Genomic DNA, 21,262 nt, shown 5'->3' with positions numbered 1-21,262 from the left:
TTAACTTGGTTCTTCTTTTATTTATTCAGTCGAAAGTAAACTAAATAAGAGATTACTGTGCCTGGAAATGAAAAGTAATAATTTTTTTTGAGTACATGCTTTGTAAACGTCCCCCTTTTCTCTTTAACCTTAAAAGGTATAAATAAGAACCTATTTATGTAGCTCTGAAAACTACTTCAATTAGATTAAGTTTTAATAAATAAAATCAGATGGTAGGTCCCTAGTCATTACATCATGAAGCTCCCTGAAATACACATGAAATCCAGTGGTAGAAAGATCAGGAGACTTGTGACACAGAAGATCTTGAAGTCTCATTTCACTCCTGATCCTATGAAGATTCCCAGCGCTAAGTACTATTTCTCACTACCAGAACTTCAGTTATTCTGATGAAGTCCTCAAATCCCAGCCTGGGAATCCAGATATTTTTGCTAATCTGTGACATGCTGTTTACCACTCTGTGAAGTCTGAAAAAACCCTACCTTGTGCCTATCACATACCTATCTGTCCAGCAGCATTTGAAGACTGCTCACATTCTTTATATTTGTAAGTAAATGATTATGATAAAATATAATAATAAAGGTAAGTTTGATGAGGCAGTTTAAATTAATAAAACTCTAAATTAAAGAGAATTTAGCTATTCAACTTAAAAACTGTGCATTGTCTCATTGACTCAAAAATTGTGAGATCTTGAGAGGAATTTTAGCTTCCATTGAACCTATGAGAAAAATAAATGTTGGCTAGTTCACTCTAACTAATTGCTAATAGTTTTGATGGGGAGGCTCCCTGTGTTAAAATTTGCTCTGCTAGCTGGGTGCAGTGGCACTTGCCTGTAATCCCAGCAACTGAGGCAGGAGGATCTCAAGTTCAAGGCCAGCCTGGGCAACTAACTTAGTGAATCCCTTTCTCAAAATAAAAAATAAAAAAGTGATGGAGTCGGAGAGTGGATACCTCACTAAAGGAGCCTTTGCTCCTGGGTTCAATTCCCAATAACACACACACACACACACACACACACACACTCACATACACACCCACCCTTGGCTGCATAAAAGAGCCCATTCACACTGAGATGAACACACAAAAAAGAAAATACTGGGGAGAGCTTATTGGACAGTGTGTAGAGATCTTACTCAAGTTCAGAAAGAGTTCAAAGGCCAAGCTGTAACTAGCAGGTAACCCACCTTTGGGATGTTTTCAGCAGCAAGGGTACCAGAACTGAGTGTTGTCATTGAAAAATACCCAGCTTCCAGTCTCTCTTTATTCCTGTATCTCTCTGCTCAAAATTCTAATTTTCCAGAAGTTTCTGGGAGAACCAGTGTTGGCCAGATTGGGGACAGGATTAGGAGGTCAAGTTGGTTACTCAGGAACAACTTCTATAAATAAGGGCAGTCAGTTCCTAGAGAAGTTCCTAGGGGATTCTTTGTGGGTTTGGGCATTCACTCCAAGATTTGTCCACTATAATACCTTTAAGAATTTTTTTTTTTAAATATTTTTTCAGTTGTCCATGGACCTTTATTTTATTTATTTATATGTGGTGCTGAGAATCAAACCCATGCCTCACACATGCTAGGCAAGCACTCTACCACTAAGCCACTACCCCAAGCCCACATTTGAAATTTTTTGGTAATGTATTAATAATGTGTTAATGATTTTAATAAAGTGCTTTAAGTTCTCAGTTATCCTTAATATTCTCTCCTCTAAACATGTTACTAAAACTTCACCTTTTTGTCATAGAAACTATAAGGCAAACTGCCCTTAGGAATGTACTACACATTTCAACATTAATTAGATCTAGGCAGATATTGGAAAATGTTTGTGAGAAAAATGTACACTGTTTAGAATAATGTTTCATCTGGACATTTTATATTATTTCTCTATGTAATACCAAATTTAAGAGTATGTACATCATAAATCATTAAATCTCTAGTATAAACAGGCATTTATCTTCTGATGTGAATTCAAAGAAAATCTAGATACTGAAAACTTATTTTGGAAAGTAACAGATTTCAGTTGGAATACCTTTAATAACTGAAAATTTAAGGATTTTTATATCTAACATGGCTACTGGAAGAGTAGAGCTGATAAATTTAAGAGTGGAGGGTTTCTTTGTTCGGTTACTCCACAGATTTCTTTTGGAGTATATTTTGCATATCTGCCTAGGTGCTAGGTATACAACAGTGAGCAAAATGAATAGGCCCCCGCCCTCTTGGAATTTAGAGTCTAGGGGCAAATGCAGACAAACAAGTAAATTAATGAATAATTACAAACTGTGAAGTGCTAACGGGGCAATAAAACAGTATAAGAATTAAAATCCCCTAATGCAAACAGGGGCCCTGTTTTTCTGGAGTGGTTGAAGGCCTTCTTGAGCTGAGACGAGAAGGATGGATGGGGAAGGATCTGGCCAGAGCTAGTGGTGCATTTTGGCGTGAGCTGACTATTAGGAGGAGTATGAGGTTCCCAGTGAAGGCAGGGTAGCTGGATGAGTGGCTGAGATAGGGTGGAGAAGGAAGGAATGGGGGTTTACTTCTCAACAGATGTGATGGATGGAGTCCATTGAGGTTTAAAGCTGGAGAAAGAGGTGTTCTGAGGATAGTTTTAAAAGATAATTTTCAGCTCTTTGTGGAGAATGGATTAGACAAAAATGAAAATATCTTCTACAGATTTCTCTTGCATAACAAGATACTTAGTGCTCTTTAAAAACACCTGAGTAAGCCTTATTTATTGACTGTGTTGTAATTCTTCTAATTGACAGGCAGCAGAGCCTTAGAGCAGGAGTTGGCAAAATTTTTCTATAGAGGCTTTTTTTTTTTTTTTTTAACTTTGGGGGTTCTAAGGTCTCTTGCAGCTACTCAACTGTACTGTTGTAGCTAGACAACATATAAATGAAAGCATGTCTGTGTTCCATTAAAACCTTATTTATAGACAATTGAATTTGAATTTTACATACTTTCTATGTATTGGAAAATATTCTTTAATTTTTTCCCATATGTATTGGAAAATATTCTTTATTTTTTTTCCCTGTCATTAAAGCAATCCTTCACTCAGAGGCATAGAAAAACAAACTTGCCTGCTGATCCCTGGTTCAGAAATCATTGCCTGCCTGCAACAAGTCCTAGCTCTGCAGCAATGGACCAGGAAATGCTGGAGAGGTCATTTGGGCAAGGTCATTTTCCTGCCTCTGAGTTGGTGCCTGCTTTATGGGGGTCTGTTACTAATAGGAAATGAGTTGGTATTTGTAGGGCCCTTAAAATAGCAGAGTACTTGCATAGCATGTGCAAGGCCTTGAGTTCTGTCCTTAGCAAGCAAGCAAGCAAACAAACAAACAGAAAAGAATAGGTGTTTTGGTTTAGTGAGCCTTCTGCTGGTCAGAAGGAACTTGAAAGTTGATGAGCCACTCTTACAGAGGACATTCTGCTGTCTTTGTCCTCCTGGAATAAAACTTTACTGAGACTATAATACGCCAGCAGTCTTTGGATTCACTTTCTCTTGAACACACACTGCTGTCTTGAATTGGCAGTGCATCATTGCTTTCTCCCTTATGAAAATCCCACATCTAATATATAGCTAAGAATTTATCTGCTTCTAGAAACAATGTTCATCAAGTTTCAAAGGAAAGTGCTTCATCTTAAAAGAGTATTAAACTCAGAAACTGAGTAAAGGCAGTCTCTAAATTTTCATTGTAACATGTTTTCCTTTTGTACTTACCCCTGTTGGCTGGGAACTTTGGAGTCTTTATAGCCAGTCATGAACCTTTACATAATCAACTTGCTAACTTTAGGGAAACACTCTTTTGAAGAATGCTGGAGTGCTGTATTGATGACTGTATACCACCCCCTGAGACAAACTGTATTGCTTTTCCTTACTTAGTGGGCTGATAGTTACTAGTCATTTAAAGTAAATGTCAGTGCTAACCTAGAGTGAACCCCTTTTGGCATTCCTGTTAGATTTTAATTTGTTCTCACCACTGTCTTTGTTTTTCTAATTTGGTGTCCTTTTAGATTATACATCCCAAAACTGATGATCAAAGAAATAGATTGCAAGAGGCTTGCAAAGACATCCTGCTTTTTAAGAACCTGGATCCGGTAAGATTAATCTTAATAATAGGAATGAGTTTTTTGTTTGTTTGTTTTCTTTTTTCAGTGCCAGGTTCAAGAATTGTGCAGTGGCTTCAATTTTACCCTCATTTCAAGCTAACATCATATCATCCTGGGATGATGGCAGAGGTGACAGAGGCCCCAGTGTGTATACCTGTGCATGCAGTGGGTTGTGCTGTAGGAGAGGGATACTAAATTTGGGGAGTTATACACTGTCAGAGGAAGGAGTAAGATAGCCTGGGATATTTGGGGGGAGACATTCTCTTATCCCTTCATGTTGCTTCTTTACAAATACAACCTTGAGAAATGATCCAGGTAAAGACCGGACAGGTCCTTGCATTCTGAATGCACCCAGCAGGGATGTGCAGGGATACTTAGGACCCATGTTGGAGGGCCTTTCCTAACAGCTAATAATAGTAATTATATTTGAATATTTTATAAAAATGTTACTTTTAAAATATAGTATGGAATTTTATTAAAATTTTCAAATGAAAAATTCTGTATTATATTTTTAAATTAACATTTTACTTGGCTGTAAAGTAGGGGGTCTTTTCTTTCTTTGTAAGGATTTTGAAATGTCTAGTCTTTGGTTGGGTATTTCTAAGATACCCACTTAGTATGAGTGATTGTGTACTATTTACGTTTTGCCGTACACTCTCAACCTGGATGTTATGCTTTCTTCATCAGAGATTATGCATATATTCGCTACCTCATCATTTAGGAAATAATTCTTACCATGTTCCATAGTGAAAACTGAGTCACCTTTTGTAATTACCTCTACATTTTGTGTTTTGTTTTCTTTGGTCAAACTTTGCATCTTCTAGGTTTCAGATTGATGCCCTAGAGGAGAAAGCATTAAATCAAGAATTACTCTTTTTTTGAGATGTCTTCTTAAAAAGGACATTTTTTTAAAGATTAAGGTACTGCATCATACCAATTCTTCCATATTAGGTAGTCACAACCCGTGTGACATTTACTCAGTTTCCCCGAGCTAGGGTGGTGAAGTCAGATTAGAAATATTAAAGGTATGAGAAATTTAAGAAATAAGACACAAAAATAAGCCAAACAGCTGGATCCCATGGGGATCAGCTCTAATGGAGACTGGGACTAACTTCCCCCCAAAGGGAGTCTGTGGGCTTTATTTATGAGTGGGAATACCAGTGGGATTCAATGTAAAGAACTTAAGAATATGGCAGAAACAACTGGCTGGAGCTTAGCAGGTTGGGCCGCCTTCCTCTACCTCTGGGATGGCTGCGTTTGAACCAAAGGCTGTGAGCTAAGGCAGGGTATTAGCATAATCTGGGCATTCTTGAACTGGGGAATTTCACCCAGGAGTTCCCAGAAAAGCAACCTCCCTGCCTTGTGATAGCTCAGACAAACCCATAATTCATACATGGCCTCCTACACTAGGTCATATTTATACCCTGAAATTAAAAAAAAAAAGTCTCCATTGGTTTCTAATACCTTTTATTCAAGAACATGAATTACATTTTGTGACTTTGAAAATCTGATTTGTAAGGCCTTGTGTTACAAGTTTGTATGTCCTTCTCTGACTCCAGATTATTTTCTCTGAAAGACCCAACCTAACCATGCAAAAGATCTATCAGTACTTCTGTCCATTTCTTGAGGTGTGAGCTATGTCTTTTCCATCCCCATCTGTCTCTTTAGGTAGACATATGCTACTCAGAGCTTTCTGAACGCATCAGTTTCTAAAAAAACTTGGAACTAAAATAGGAATGTTTTGAGTTGTTCTTTCATATTTATCTTGGTGTGCATATTTAATGAATAATATTTTTGATAGATTTATTATTTGTAATAAAATGATGACATTTAAATATTGTTTAACTTAAATCTTGTTAAAAGTTACAGTGAAGGTAGGCATTGTGGTTCATGTCTGTAATCTCAGTGGCTCCAGAGGCTAAGGCAGGAGGATCACAAGTTCAGAGTTAGCCTCAGCAACTTATCAAGACCTGTTTCTAAATAAAATATTAAAAAGGAGTTGGGGATGTGGCTTAATGGTTAAGTGTCCCTAAGTTCAATTCCTGGTACAAAAAAAAAAGTTAACAGTGAAACATTGAGCACTGTTACACTTTCGCATTATGAATTCCGCTGTTCACATACCCTGGTATGTCTTTGTCTACCCAAGTTTGTTGAGTGAGTCCTGTCACCCCACATTCACTTGTACCACCACTGAACTAGCAGTGGTGGTCAGTGCTGAGGAAACAAAGACCTGGTCAACATCCTGAGCTGGTGTTAAAACTAGCCTGTGGATCAGATGTTCTCTAAGACAAGGACCAAACAGGTGTTTGATTATTTGGTTCCAAATGCACCCATTAGAGAGCTCTAAAATCAATCCTTCCTTTATACCTAGGGGTAGGCTCCCATTAAGGGTTCCTTATTTTTTGACTGGGATTTTAAATGGGAAAATTTCAAAGGTCTTTAAAAATAGTGCCTGCCAAACTCTAATGTGCCTTTATATCCTCAAGGGAACTTGTTAGAATGAATTCTGATTCAGTAGGTTTAGAGTGGAGCCTGAAGGCCTTCATTTTCCGCAAGCTCCCAGGTAATGTTGACACTTCTGGTCTGCAACATAGTAGCGAGGACTACTCAGCTAGATATGAAAATGTTCAAGTTCAGTATTTTGGTACTGCCATATGTTATTTTGTTTGTAATCGTTGAACTGGAATTTTAATGCTTCAGAAGTGACTAAGCAGGGATATTCTGGTTTCTATACACTAAGTGATAAACAAGCATGAATGAAATAGTTTCTAGCTATACATTCCTGGGATCCTTCCTTTTCTATCGTCTAAGTCAGATTGATTTACTTTGCCATTTCAACTTAAACTCTTAAAGCATTGTGAAATTGTGGTTGTATTTTAAACTATTTTTAAAGAATTTTGCTAGTGTAGTCTGGGAAGGAGTATCTTTACTTAATTAAAGTGATTATTTTTATAAACACAGGATTTTTTAAGAGTTCTTTTACTGCTCTGCCAAAGATCTTCTATGTAAATTTTAAAAACTAGTTCATGGGCAGAGGAGGAAGAGACCCCAAAACATGAATTGTTATTATGGAATGTTTTATAGGCAAGAAGCAGACATATTTACATAGTTATTTCCGAAGGATCATTTAAAAAATTTGAGCTTAAATCAGCTTTATTTATTCTCCTACTATCTCAGCTCTTTTTAGAGATGATGCAGGATATAAAAAAAAAATAAACATTTATTTTCCTCAACAAATTACCACCTGGAGTAAGAAATTCAGCCTTCAACATGGCAGATTAAGATTTTAGGTTGATCTCATAATTCAAGCAGCCTCCTAGGTTTTTTATGATACACTTTATTTCTAGTAACCCAAATACATTTTTATTGAATTACATATACAGTATACATTCTGCTTATCATGTAGCTCCTTTCCATTCAATTTCTTGACTTCTCACTGTGTTTCAATACTTGTATAAGCATTGTCAAATGGGGGAGAAAAGATGACAATGACGTTTAGACATGATTCTCATCCTTCTGGGATTTATAATTTGAAACACACACACAAAGCCCGGCTATTATAGATTCTGGTCCATAGTCAGGGTACTAAGAGTGATGCCGATAGAGCCTAGGGGGATACCATCCAGTGATGGTAGCTAGGGTGTGGGTGAAGACCACTCATGAAGGAACATTCCTGAATGCCATCCCATAAGCAGTGGGCATAACTAAAGTTTTCGGCAGAGAATACTGCATATTTTGTAAAACCACTCCTTTCTGTCCCTTTTCTCCTTTCCCTAATTCGGGTCCATTGTTTTTCCCTGAATAATTTCATGGCTTCCTTACTCCATTCCTTTCTCACCCAAGTCTCTCATCACTCTCCCCACTTTAACTCTACCCTCTACACCTCCACCAAAGTTAGACAAGTATGACTATTAACAGACTTTGGTACTTAGTAGTTGAATTAATTGGGGCCTAAAGGAAAGTCTAAGATGACTGCCAGAATGACTGTGAAGGTAGTTCCTTTCTGAAATTGGGAAAACGTGAAGGAGAAATAGTAATTACTAACTAGCAAGAAGAATGATATTGGCTTTGTATCTACTATTTCATTTGAATTTCCTGACATCATTGTTTAGCTTGAAAATCTTGCACTTCCTCAACTTCAGAACATTTTTTTCCGTGGAGTACTGTATATTCCTACATTGAGCCACAGCATTTATAATTATCAATCTCTTTGAAGATATTCTTTTCATGAATATTTTAACACTCGACTCAGTAGGCCATTTTCCTTCTGAAACATTTCTAATTTGAGACTAAATGAAATAATTTTCCTATGGTATATGATAGGCTCTTTCATTAATGCAGAGTAAATTGTTATTTCTTAAGTGAGTCAGAGCCCTTTACTGAGTTCAGTCTTGAATTTTGCATTCTGTAGGAGAATTAGATGTGGATTTCGTATAGCAGTTGTCAGTCATCATGATAAGCCTATGCATATTAAATATTTCCTAAGTTCTTGCTCTATGCATAATTATGGGGAAATTACATTTTGATTGAGTAGAACAGACACCTGTCACATAGAGAAGTGGTGAAAGAAATAATTTTTCTGTATTTTATCAGAAATCACTTTTTCATATATCCAGGTATGAATTCTCAACCTGTATAATTTAAAAGCTGTATAATTTAAAATTCAGCTGATTCTAATAACCAAAAAATTTACTACAGCAATTGATTTCATCTTTTTTCCCCTATTTGACATTTAGAGTGGAAACTAATCAATAAAGCTAATATTCCTCCTTTTCTAAAAGAATTGAAATAGAAGTAGCAAGAGAACTAAAATATTAGTAAATCATTTAATCAACCTTCAGAATTTTGATAGGTGACCATATGTTGCTTGAGTTGATGAAGTCATTTGGGTAAAAGGGTGCCCATGGGGCCAATTAGCACCATATCAAGAAAGCTCTGTTTTACTGTCACTTTGGCTTCATCTTCAGCCCCTGGCTGCTGGCCTACAAATAGGTGCCAGAGCTCACACAGCACCCAAGGAGGGGATGGTTTCCTGCAAACCTGTCATCATCATTTTTCCAAGGTTTTCTTAGTCTACATGAAGATGTAAAATTATCTTCTCTGCTTAAATAGATTTTTGGCTTTTTAATTAAGAAATTTAAATTTGTACACATACAAAATTTACAAAAATTCAAAATGAACAAAAGATAGTGAAAGGAAATCTCCTCTCCACCTCCGTCTCCCAGCAACCCACTTTCTCAGTAGCCAAGTCCTTTTAGCACTATTATGTACATTTTCCCAGGGTTATGCAATGCATATAAAAATATATTCTTTTTTTTAAATTTTGGTGGCAGTAAAATCTACACAAGTGTTCTGCCTATTCTTTTTTTACTTAGCAGTATATCAGATTCCATGGAGATATGTGAACATAGATTCTTTACTGGAATATATCTATGCCAATAGAGGTTTTATATTCTTTCTAAATTTATTTTTCAATCAATATTAATTTATTTACGAAATTTTGAACTGGTAGCTTTTATGTATTTTAGAGCTAAGCCATGACAATACATTAGTGTTTAGCTATTGTCCACTGTATTAAAATTGTATACATATTAGAGGAGGCTTCTAGTAACTGAAACAATATTGGAAAAGAACAGAGTTTTAGAACTCACATTTCCCAATTTAAAAATTACTACAAGGGGCTAGGGTTGTGGCTCAGTGGCAGAGCACTTGCCTAGCACATGTGAGGCACTGGGTTCGATCCTCAGCACCATATAAAAATCAATCAATAAATAAAATAGGGGCTAGGTAGAGCACTCACCTTGCACATGTGAGACCCTGGGTTCGATCCTCATAAAAATATATGAATAAAAGATATTGTGTCCAACTACAACTAAAAAAATAAATATTTTAAAATAAATAAATAAAATAAAGGTGTTATGTCCATCTGCAACTAAAAAAATTTTTTTTACTACAAGGTACAAAAATGAAAACAGCGTGGTACTGGCATAGGGATAGACATATAGAACAATGGAATGGAATTGAGAGTCTAGAAATAAACTTACACATTTACGGCCAGTTGATTGTCAACAAAAGGGTAGAGACCTTTCAATGGGGAAAGAACAGTCTCATCAACAAAAGGTGCCAGGGCAACTGGATATCAACATGCAAAGAACACAGTTGTACTCCTGTACACACCATATTAAAAAATTAACTCAAAATGGATCAAAGACCTATAATATAACTATGAAACTTTTAGAAGAAAACGCAGGGTTAAGTCTTCATGACCTTGAATTTAGCAGCAAGAACAAGAAAAGAGAGAAATTGGACTTTATAGAAATGTGAGATTTTTGTGTATCACAGGATATTACCAAAAAGAAAGTGAAAAGACAGTCTACAGAATGGAAGAAAATGTTTGCAGTCATAAGTAACCGAGATCAATGTCAAAAAGACAAAATCCATTTTTAAAATGGGCAAAGCTCTTGAGTAGCTATTTCTCCAAAGAAGATAAACAAATGACCAACAAGCAAAAGAAAAGATTCTCAACATAGTTAGTCATTAGGAAAACACAAATCAAAACCACACTGAGCTGGGCGCAGCGGTGCATGCCTGTAATCCCAGCTGCTCTGGAGGCTGAGGCAGGAGGATCTCAAGTTCAAAGCCAGCCTCAGCAAAAGTGAGGTGCTAAGCAACTCAGTCAGACCCTGTCTCTAAATAAAATACAAAATAGGGCTGGGGTTCAGTGGTCAAGTGCCCTGAGTTCAATCCCTAGTATCTAAAACAACAACAACAACAAAGCCCACAATGAAATACTGTTCCACTCCTTTATCCCCTTTGGGACAGTGGTAATGAAATACCACTTTTCTTTATTATTAAAACAAAGAAAAATAATAAATGTTGGCAAGGATACAGAGAAATTAGAACCCTCATACATTGCTGGTGGTAAAGTAAAATGATTTGGCTGTTGTAGAAAATGGATTTTTTTTTTTTTTTTTTTGGTACTGGAAATCTAACTTAGGGGTGCTTTAGTAGTGAATTATATCCCAAGCCAAGTCCTTTTATAATATGAGACAGGATCTCACTGAGGTGCTGAGGATCTCACTAAGTTGCTGAGGCTGGTCTTGAACTTAACGATCCTCTTATCTCAGCCTTCCTAGTTGCTGGGATTACAGGTGTGTGCCACTGCTTCAGCTAGAAAACAGCTTTGTGGCTCCTCAAATAGTTAAATGCAGAGGTATCATATGATCTAGTAATTCCACTTATAGATGTATGCTCAAAATAATTGAGAACAAATACTTGTACATAATGTTCATGGCAGCACTATTCACAGTAGTCAGAAGGTGGAATCAACACAAATATCCTTTGACAGAGAGTGTATACACAGACTGTGGAAATGTTATTCAGACTGAAGAAAATTAAAGTGTGATACATGCTACAATGTGGATGAACTTTGAAAATGTTATGCTAAATGAAATAAGCTAGAAACTAAAAGTCATGTATTTTATAATCCCATTATATTGAAACATCCAGAATAGATATATCTGTAGAGAAAGGAAATAGATTGATGGTTTATAGGGGAGAGGGGTACATGAAAATGGCAAGTGACTGTTTAATGGGCATAGAGTTTCTTTTGGGGGTGATGAAAATGTCTTGGAACTGCATAGGAGTTACACAACTTGTGGCAATTGCATCATTCACTTTAAAATGATTAATTTTATATTATGTGAATTTTATCTCAATAAACAAAAAAATATAAATTCCCTCTCACCATTGTTTTCAACACTGTACTGGAAGCCCTGGGTATTGTAATAAGAAAATTAAGTAAAAAACAAAGGAAAACAAAAACCATATTTGCTGAGAAGGAAGAAATACAACTATCTTTGTTCATTGATGACGTGATTATCTTGCAAGGTTCCACAAAAGAAGTCTCCCAGCTAACAGTGATTAGAGCAAGTTTGTAGGATACAAGGTTAATATATAAAAGTCAATCACTTTATAATATATCAATAATTAACAAGTAGATTTTGAAATTAAAAACATTGTACCATTTACATTCACACACACCCCAAAACAAAAGATAAATTTAACAGAAATATGTATCCAGTCTACATGAGGAAAACTATAATACTCTGATCATAAAAAAAATACAAAGAACTAAATAAAATGGAGAGATATTCCATGTTCATGGATAGGAAGACTCAATATTGTCAAGATGTAGAGTCTTCTCAATTCAATTTGTGGATTCAATACAATTCCAGTAAAAATTTCAGCAAGTTATTTCATAGATATTGACAAATTGATTCTAAGTTTATACTCCAAATAGATACATTTGGAGAGATTAAAGACCCAAAATAGCAAATACAATATAGAAGGACAAAGAAGACTTATACTGACTTCAAGACTTAGGGTAAAGCTATGATAATCAAGACAGTGTGATATTGGCAAAGGAATGCATAAATTGACCAATGGAACAAAATAGCCTCCAAATATCTCCACATATGTTAACTGATCTTTGACAAAGGAGCAAAGGCAGTGTAATGGAGCAAAGATAGTCTTTTTATTTTTATTTTTAATTTTTGTGTCCTGGAATGACTATACTTGCAAAGAAAAAGGAATCTATACACATAACTTACACCCCTCAAAAAAAAAAAAAAAAAAAAAAAAGAACTCAGAATGGATCAGAGACCTAAAAATGTTCAAGGTTTAAAACTCCTAGGTAGTAATGCAGGAGAAAATCTAGATGATCTAGGAGTGATGATGACTTTTTATTTACATACAATATTAGAGGCACAATATATGAAAGAATTAAAAAGCTGGATGAAATCCAGAAATTTCTGTGCTGCAAAAGACACTGTCAACAGAACGAAAGGAAAAGCACAGACTGGAAGAAAATATTTTCAGGAGATACATATGATAAAAGAGTGTTCTCTCAAAATATATAAAAAACTCTTAAAATTTAAGAGTAAGAAAATAACCTGATTCAAAAATGGACCAAAGGCCTTAACAGTCACCTCATCAAAGATGATGAACAAATGACCAGTGAGCATATGAAAAGATGTGCCGTCTCATATGTCATCAGGGAAATGCAAATTAAAGCAACAATGAGATACCATTACCTATCGGAATGGCCAATATTCAAAACACTGACACCAACAATAGGTGGTGAAGATGTGGAGCTACAGGAACTCTCATTTGTTGTTAGTAGGAATGTAAGATGCTACGGACACTTCAGAAGATACTTTGTTAGTATCTTACAAAACTATTTTCATCAAAAACCCAGAAGAAATATTAGAGTAGTTTTGATTTGCATTTCTCTAATTGCTAGAGATGTTGAACACTTTTTCATATATTTGTTGATTAATTGTATTTCTTCTGTGAAGTGTCTGTTCAGTTCCATAGCCCATTTATTGTTTACTGATTGGGTTATTTTGTGTGTGTGTGTGTGTGTGTTAAGTTTTTTGAGTTCTTTATATATCCTAGAGATTAATGCTTTATGGGAGGTGGATGTGGTAAAGAAACTCCTGTCAAAGAATAGCAATCATCAAGAATCCAGGCAACGATAAATGTTGACGAGGATGTGGTGAAAAAGGTACACTCATGCATTGCTGGTGGAACTGCAAATTAGTGCATCCACTATGGAAAGCAGTAAGGAGATGCCTCAGAAAATTGGGAATGGAACCACCATTTGACCCAGCTATTCCAGTCCTTGGTTTATACCCAAAGGACTTAAAATCAGAATGCTACAGTGATGCAGCCACATCAATGTTTATAGCAGCTCAATTCACAATAGCTAGACTATGGAACCAACCTGGGTGTCCCTCAATAGATAAATGGATAAAGAAAATGTGGTATATATACTCAATGGAATATTACTCAGCTTTAAAGAAGAGTAAAATTATGGAATTTGCCAGTAAATGGTTGGAGTTGGAGAATATCATGCTAAGAGAAATAAGCCAATCCCACAAAACCAAAGGCTGAATGTTTCCTCTAATATGCAGATGCTAATTCAAGATAAGGCCAGGGGTACTAGGGAAGAATAGCGTTACCTTAGATTAGGTAGAGGGAAGTGATGGGGGAGGGAAAGGGATGTGGGGATAGGAAAGATAGTAGAGTGAAACAAACATTATTACTGTGTATATATGTAACTGCATGACCAATATGATTCTGCAACATTTACACTCAGAAAAATGAGAAATTTTATCCCATCTGTGTATGATATATCAAAGTACATAAATGTAATCTACCAAAATATATAACTAATTAAAACAAATTTAAAAAATTAAAAACAAAACAATTATAAAAAAAAAATATCAAGTAGCTCATATAGCAAGCATTAGGAAAACACATTGGCATTGTCTGCACCAAGTTACAATGTATTTGTTCTATGCAAAATTCCAATTGTTATCAATTATTTGCTGTTGTGTACAACACTGAGATGTGTAAAGGTATATTTAAAGTAGAACTGTTCATCCCAGGAAAGCAAAAGAAAATCAAGTACCACCCCTATTATCACTTTTTAGAAAGATAAATGGCAATTATTTCTGTATATTCACATAGTTGAATACTGTATATAGGTGAAAATAAATGTGCTGTGGCTCTTATAAAAAAAACAAACTCAGAAGAAACTCCTTGGTTTCTACATAGAGAAGTTGAAAACACCGATGTGACAATCTGTGTGTAGATGTTTGTAGCAGCTTTATTCATAATTACCAAAACTCGGAAGTGACCAAGATATCTGTTAGCAGATGAATGGATAAAAAAAGCTACAGTATATCCAGTCAATGGAATGTTATTTTCCACTAAAAAGAAATGAGCTATTAAGCCATGAAAAGACATGGAGGAACCTTATGTGCATATTATTGAGTAAAAGAAGGCAACCTGAAAAGACGACCTACCTGCTCTGTGCTCCCAGTATTATATGACATTCTGGAAAGGGAAAAACTATGGAGACAGTAAAAGGGTCAGTTTGCCATTAGTCAGGGGGAAAGAGGGATGTGTAGGTGAGGTGCCAAGTATTTTAGGGCCATGAAACTATTCTGTGTGATACTGCAATGGTGGATGTGTATCATTATACATTTTTTGGTCCCAACTTAGAATACCCAACAGCGAGAATACACCCTAATGTAAACTGTGGACTTTGGGTTATGAGGATATGTCAGTATAGGTTCATCAAACTGTAAAAATTGCCACTCTGGTGGGGGATGTTGTTAATGGGGAGGCTGGGGAGGTATATGGGCAGTGGGTATATGTATGGGATGTCTATTCATTGTGCCTGTGAACCTAAAACTGCTCTAAAAAGTCTAATATGGGGGGAGGGGATTGGCAATCATGTTTTACATTTCCAAGATACACTTTTTGCTCTTTTTCTAAATACCTTTTTAAAAAAAATCTCATGGATATAATATCTAGATATACAAGCAGAACTTTCTAAATGCTCTCTACTATTCTTGAAATAGCCACCCCATGCAGTCCTCTTTTGCTGTTTGTTAGTCTTGTAGGCTGCCAGAGGGGCAACAGAGAGGGGACTCTGGTAAGCAGGGCAGGCCTGTCAGCCGGTATGCTGTGCGGGCTGCGCTTCTGTGGAGCCTGCTGTTACATTAGGAACCCCTCAATCCCAGCAAGTGAGGACCTTGGTGCTAGGGCACCAGTGTTCACATCATCTGTTCTAGTTTTAATTTGTTTTCTTGTCTGGGAAGGGTTGGGTCAACACTTGACTGCTAGGCATTCTGTGTTCGGAGTAGGTGGATTTTGAAGGAAGATATAAATCGATCCTTGTAGGGCCCTAACCATTGCACTTGTTTTCAGCTTTGTGTTTCAGTCCCATCCTGATAGAACCAGGGCTTTCCTACTTGGGACCTTTCTGGGTGTTGGGTAGGCACATTGGTCCTTCCACACCGCAGCCCATCTGTACTGCTCTGGACAGCTCCCTCTGCCACATCTAACTCACCGTCTTTGCACCGGAATTCTCACCCATCAAGTGCCCTTCCCATACTCTGTACTGTTATAGATTCAAATTTTGACATCCCCTATAAAATTGGAATAGAGACTCAAAAGGAGGAGAATCACATGTGACTTGTTATCCTCTTGATCCAAAATGTTTTTTTTTTTTCAAACTCTTTTCATTTGCAATCCTAATCTCATATTAGCTCTTTAATTTGGTTGTAATAATAACTGATTTGGACCTGGGCAGTAAGTGATACACAGCTTTTTTGTACTCACAGAGTGACTTGGCCAAGAGCTTAGAACTTAGAAGTGGTAAAACACATACACCTCCGGGCTCCTGACTTTTCTGTTACTGTTGTACCATGTTCTCCTCCACATCTATTTGCTCTGTCTGTTCAGATGTCTTAATTGTTCCTGTATGTGTTCTGAGGAAGGATTTCTTTCACCTCCAAGTTTATTCTCATTTGTTGAAGTTTATCTTTAATTCTTGTCAATCACACTTGAGCAGGATAAAAATTTTATATAGTTTAAGTAGTTGTTGAGTAACAGTTTGATATTTCTGATAGATCTGCCCTGGTGAGGTATATGGTTGCTTAATGATAAAGAATAGTAATGGAATATTTGTTTTGTTTCTATTTTGCTTTTGATGCTAAAATGAAAAGAAGGATTGGGATGAGGATCTAAGTTCATCAAGTGTTTGGGTAATTTTGACATAAATTCTAGTGAAGTTCTAATTCTAGGAAGTTTTAAAAACAGGTATCTTTGAAAGAATTCTTTACCAAACTGGTCATTTTAGTTGCTAAAATTTAATTTTCACAACATATATGGTGATTTATTTTTTATTTTAAAATGGTGACATTTGCAAATATTCTGAAATAGACTAATTATAATTAACTTTATTCAAAATTGAATCTGAGATTGACTGTATAATCATCTTATTTGTATGCAATACAGAAAACTATATAGTGAGTGCATTTTTCTGGTAAGACTTAATGGCAATGTTGATATTTCTACTTCTTTGAGATCATTCACAGATATAAAGGTAATTGTGGTCACTTATGAAAACATTCTTGATAAATATAAAGATTATATCTTATTTTTTTAAAAAAATAGGAGCAGATGTCTCAAGTATTAGATGCCATGTTTGAAAAGTTGGTCAAAGAAGGGGAGCATGTTATTGATCAAGGCGATGATGGTGACAACTTTTATGTAATTGATAGGTAAGTTTTATCTAATTCACTACTGAAACTTAAAGAACTTTTTGTGTAGAATCCCAGCAGTTATTATGACAACTGAAAAGTTAATATATGATAGTTGCTATTGTTTCTTTATTGTTATTAGTACATATTAGGCATAGTAAACCTGTACCTGCATTGAAACCACACTGGATCCTGAAAAGAAGCTTGGTTTATAGAGGAACTGATGATATTTGGTTAATCCCTAAATCTTAGTCTTTAATGTGAGCTTCCTCATTTGCTTGCTTGCATTTGGAAGATAGTATGTAATAGTATGTAGTAGATGACTATTATAGTGAGATAGAAGTAAAATACAAATTAATATTTTTACAAGTTATTTTATTAGCTATAAAAGTAAAACATCCTCATGGTTGAAAGAATTCAGATATTTTGAAGGCATAAAGTTAAAAGCTGGTCTTTTCTTCCAGTTGCTTCAGTATATTTATTCAATACAGTGCAAAGTTTGTGTGTACTTCCAGAAATTATTTGTGCCTTATTATATTTGTCTATAAAAAACTTTAGAGAAATTGTTTTATTAAAATGAGTGTGCACACATTTGAAAATCGAATGCAGAAAACTTGAGTTTTACTTCATCAAAGAACAGTGTGCCTTATTCATGAAACAAATGAGAATGGAAGCTTAACGGGAGCAGTCTGGGCTGAGTCCTCATTTCTTCACTTTTGTAAAGTGATGACAAAGTGTTCATGTGATAGTTGGTGTCCCTAAGCTCTCCAGTTTTGCATGGAACACAGATCATCTCCCAGCCGATTTGCTGGATTACATCTGCTTCTCTGGGTAAAGTTATATTCAGCTGAGAAGTCTGTCTTTCTTCTGTCTCCTCAGGCCTCATTTCCCAACCTGGGCTCTGTGGGTGGCGTCTTTTATACATGAATTGTGCGTGCTGTTTGAATCAAGGTTTCCATGCATTTCTCCATTCCCTTATACCTGATGCCTGGGTGACTTATTGCCAAAACACTAGCCAGGATTTTGGAATAGAACAAAACCAGTTATCCCATATGTAAATCAAAGTCATGATTTCTGTTATTATTACCAGCTATTATCAATGAGTAGCTTAAAAATTCATTCAACTGTGTTTAATGTAGGGGACTATGGGAACCCAAACATGATGATATTAGTCTTTTTTTAATGAATATTTTTTACTATAAAAACTGTCTTATATTTGACAATAGTATGCTCTTTCTTCAGTTAGATCGTAATCATCCGTTGAGTGATGAAACATTCAGGCCCATGGAAGTGATAGGGTTAGGTTGCCCAGATGGTCAATGTGGAGCCAACCCCATAGACCTCTCTCCTGGACTCTCAGGAAGGAGACCACGTGAAAAGCAACCCATAGTTTTTTTTTTTTAAACAGACATTAGATTGATGTGATTTCAACTGCATTGGTAGCTTGTTTTACTTCTCATTAGCACGTTGTATGTTTTATCCTATTCAAAGTGGTAAATGTAGAAAACAGTTTCAGTGGAAAAGCATAAATAAAATAAGTAGAAGAGTTTGATCTATACTTGGAAAATAATTATCCATAGAATAAATTCTAGAAAGTATCCTTAAAATAGTCATTCTGTCCATGAAATATATTAAACATCACTTGCTTTCTTCCTTATTATTCCTACAATAATATCTATTATCTTATGTTTCTGCTTTTATTTACTTATCATTCATAATCTTTTTCTAATATTAAAAGCATACACACACACACACACACACACACATATATATCTCCACCAAAATAAACAACAAAATAAAGCCAAAGTATTTCTCTTGTGTGTCCTCACAAGTGCTTGAGCAAGTCTTGAAATGACATTCTCTCTGATAAATGGAATGACATTTATCATGGAATGACAGTCACCATATGACGGATAGTTTATATAATACTGGGCCTGGATAATTTGTAGTATGGTCCCATGGTGGTACATGCCTGTAATCTCAGTGAGTCAGGAGGTTGAGGCAGGAGGATTACAAGTTTGGGGCTAACCTCAGCAACTTAGTGAGACCTTGTCTTAAAATAAAAAGTAAAAAGAGCTGGGGATATAGCTCAGTGGTAAAGCATTCCTGGGTTCAATCCCCAGTAACCCACCATCACCAAAGAAAAAAGGAATGGAAAAATCATGTAAAAGTCCAGAATCAGACATTTAGAATGATTTTTATTGCTTTTTAGCTTGGGGGGGGGGGTTGATCTGAAATAAAGGGACATACTGTGTAGAGGGGCCAGAGAGTAAATTTTTGAAGCTTTGAGGGCGACTATGATCTTTGTAACTGTTCAGATCTGCTGTCGTAGTCAAATCAGCCATAAATCAAGCATAAAGGAACAAATATATTTATGTTCCAATAGTACTATTTACAAAAGCAGGCAGCCAGTCTGTGGACTGACCCCTGCTATAGATTGTAAAGGCCTCTTCTGTAAGTTCTATAGAGTAGTGGATAACTAAATTACTATAGATGTATTTTTTTTAATAGTCATTTTCTTCTAATGACAAAAGTAATACATGTTCATTGGGTCATCCTGGAAGTCCTTCACAGTTGTTTGGTCTGAGATGAGTAATAGTCAACTTGGTATTTGTTCCTGTAGGTGATTTTCTAGGCATCTACTATATGGTTGTAGTCATATATTATTATCATTTATTCTCTTAAATTTTTATTGGTTAGTCCCGTTTTTCCCAGGAGGCACATATGTGGCCCCTACCCTTGTCTAGTTGATGGTCTCTTTGTATTGATAAACATATTGATCCCCCTTTTTTATTTGTCTCCAGACGGGCTAGACAGGACAGAAGTAAAGTTTTATTGCACAGGGTTCTTCTCTGAAATAATGTCTTACTGTAGTGGGATTTTACTTGAATTATTTTTATCTCTAATTTACATATGTCCAACAGAGGAACATTTGATATTTATGTAAAATGCGATGGAGTGGGAAGATGTGTTGGTAACTACGATAATCGTGGGAGTTTCGGCGAACTGGCCTTAATGTACAATACACCCAGAGCAGCTACAATCACTGCTACCTCTCCTGGTGCTCTGTGGGGTTTGGTGAGTAAAACAGTTGTTTGACCTGAAAATTACTATTTGTAAGAATTGTTACATTGTGTGTTTTGCTGTAACAACTCGTTCTACTCAACTCATTCTACTGTTTATGTGAACAGCTTTTTCAATACTTAGCATTAAAAAAATAAATAAAAAAGGACAGTAAAAACAAGATTGCATTGATGTTAACTAAACCTGTCTCATTCTAGCAGCAAATCATGTTCATATGAGCCCATTAGGGGAGAAAAGACAGTTCTGTTGTCTCACTAAAGGATGCAGGTTCTTTGTTCCTTCCTGACCTAGGAATTGAACTCAAGGCCTCCCACATACCATTGAGCAACACCTCAGCCCCTAGGATGCATTTTCAATCAGATTTTATTTATGTTTAATTTTTTTAAAGCACCTTATTAAGCAGTTTATTAAGCTGGATGCTGAACTGTTGGGCACTGGGACTAAGTGCTAAATAAGAATTTCATGTCCTTTTCCCCACTCCTCCCGTCGAGTCAGGAACTTGGGATCTGTCGGCCCTGGGACAGGAAAGACACTCATTCGAAATGCTCCTCTCTTATCTACTCTTAAAAAAACAACCAGGCACACAGTCTCCAGTGCTTTTTCTCAGATTGCTCTCTGAGGTATATGATCCAATAAATTAGTGGTTCTCAAAGTTCATCTGGAACTTGTTAGAAATGCACATTCAAGGGCCCCACCTGTTGATTTTGAATTGCAACTCTGGAGATGGGGCCCAGCAAACTATTTGAGTAAGTTCTCTAGGTTATTGGTGAATGCTCTAGTCTAAAAAAAAAACAAAAAACAAAACACACACACACACATACACACAAACCACTAGAAATTGATTCTCTTGGGATCCATTGATGGATATACCTTTTATTTAAAAGCAGCTATATAAATAAGGCTAGGGTTGTAGCTCAGTGGTAGAGCACTTGCCTAACGCGTGTGAGGCACTGAGTTCAATTC

The 21,262-nt window shown here is 36.0% G+C and overlaps 1 protein-coding gene across 2 annotated transcripts in view; it reads left to right on the top strand.

Moving 5' to 3' along the window:
* Prkar2b (protein kinase cAMP-dependent type II regulatory subunit beta) overlaps positions 1-21,262 on the top strand; it is a 94,979-nt gene that overhangs the window by 57,645 nt on the left and 16,072 nt on the right. For both annotated transcript variants that reach the window (XM_027926467.2, XM_071613001.1), the window contains exons 4-6: positions 3,999-4,082; positions 17,130-17,236; positions 20,140-20,293. In XM_027926467.2, the coding sequence (XP_027782268.1) occupies positions 3,999-4,082; positions 17,130-17,236; positions 20,140-20,293 (345 nt within the window). The remainder of the gene's footprint in view (positions 1-3,998; positions 4,083-17,129; positions 17,237-20,139; positions 20,294-21,262) is intronic.

The sequence above is a fragment of the Marmota flaviventris genome, chromosome 1, assembly GCF_047511675.1.
Source record: "Marmota flaviventris isolate mMarFla1 chromosome 1, mMarFla1.hap1, whole genome shotgun sequence".
Taxonomy (NCBI): Eukaryota; Metazoa; Chordata; class Mammalia; order Rodentia; family Sciuridae; genus Marmota; species Marmota flaviventris.
Note: the sequence above shows the minus strand (reverse complement) of the source record. Positions and strands in the feature narration are given on the sequence as shown.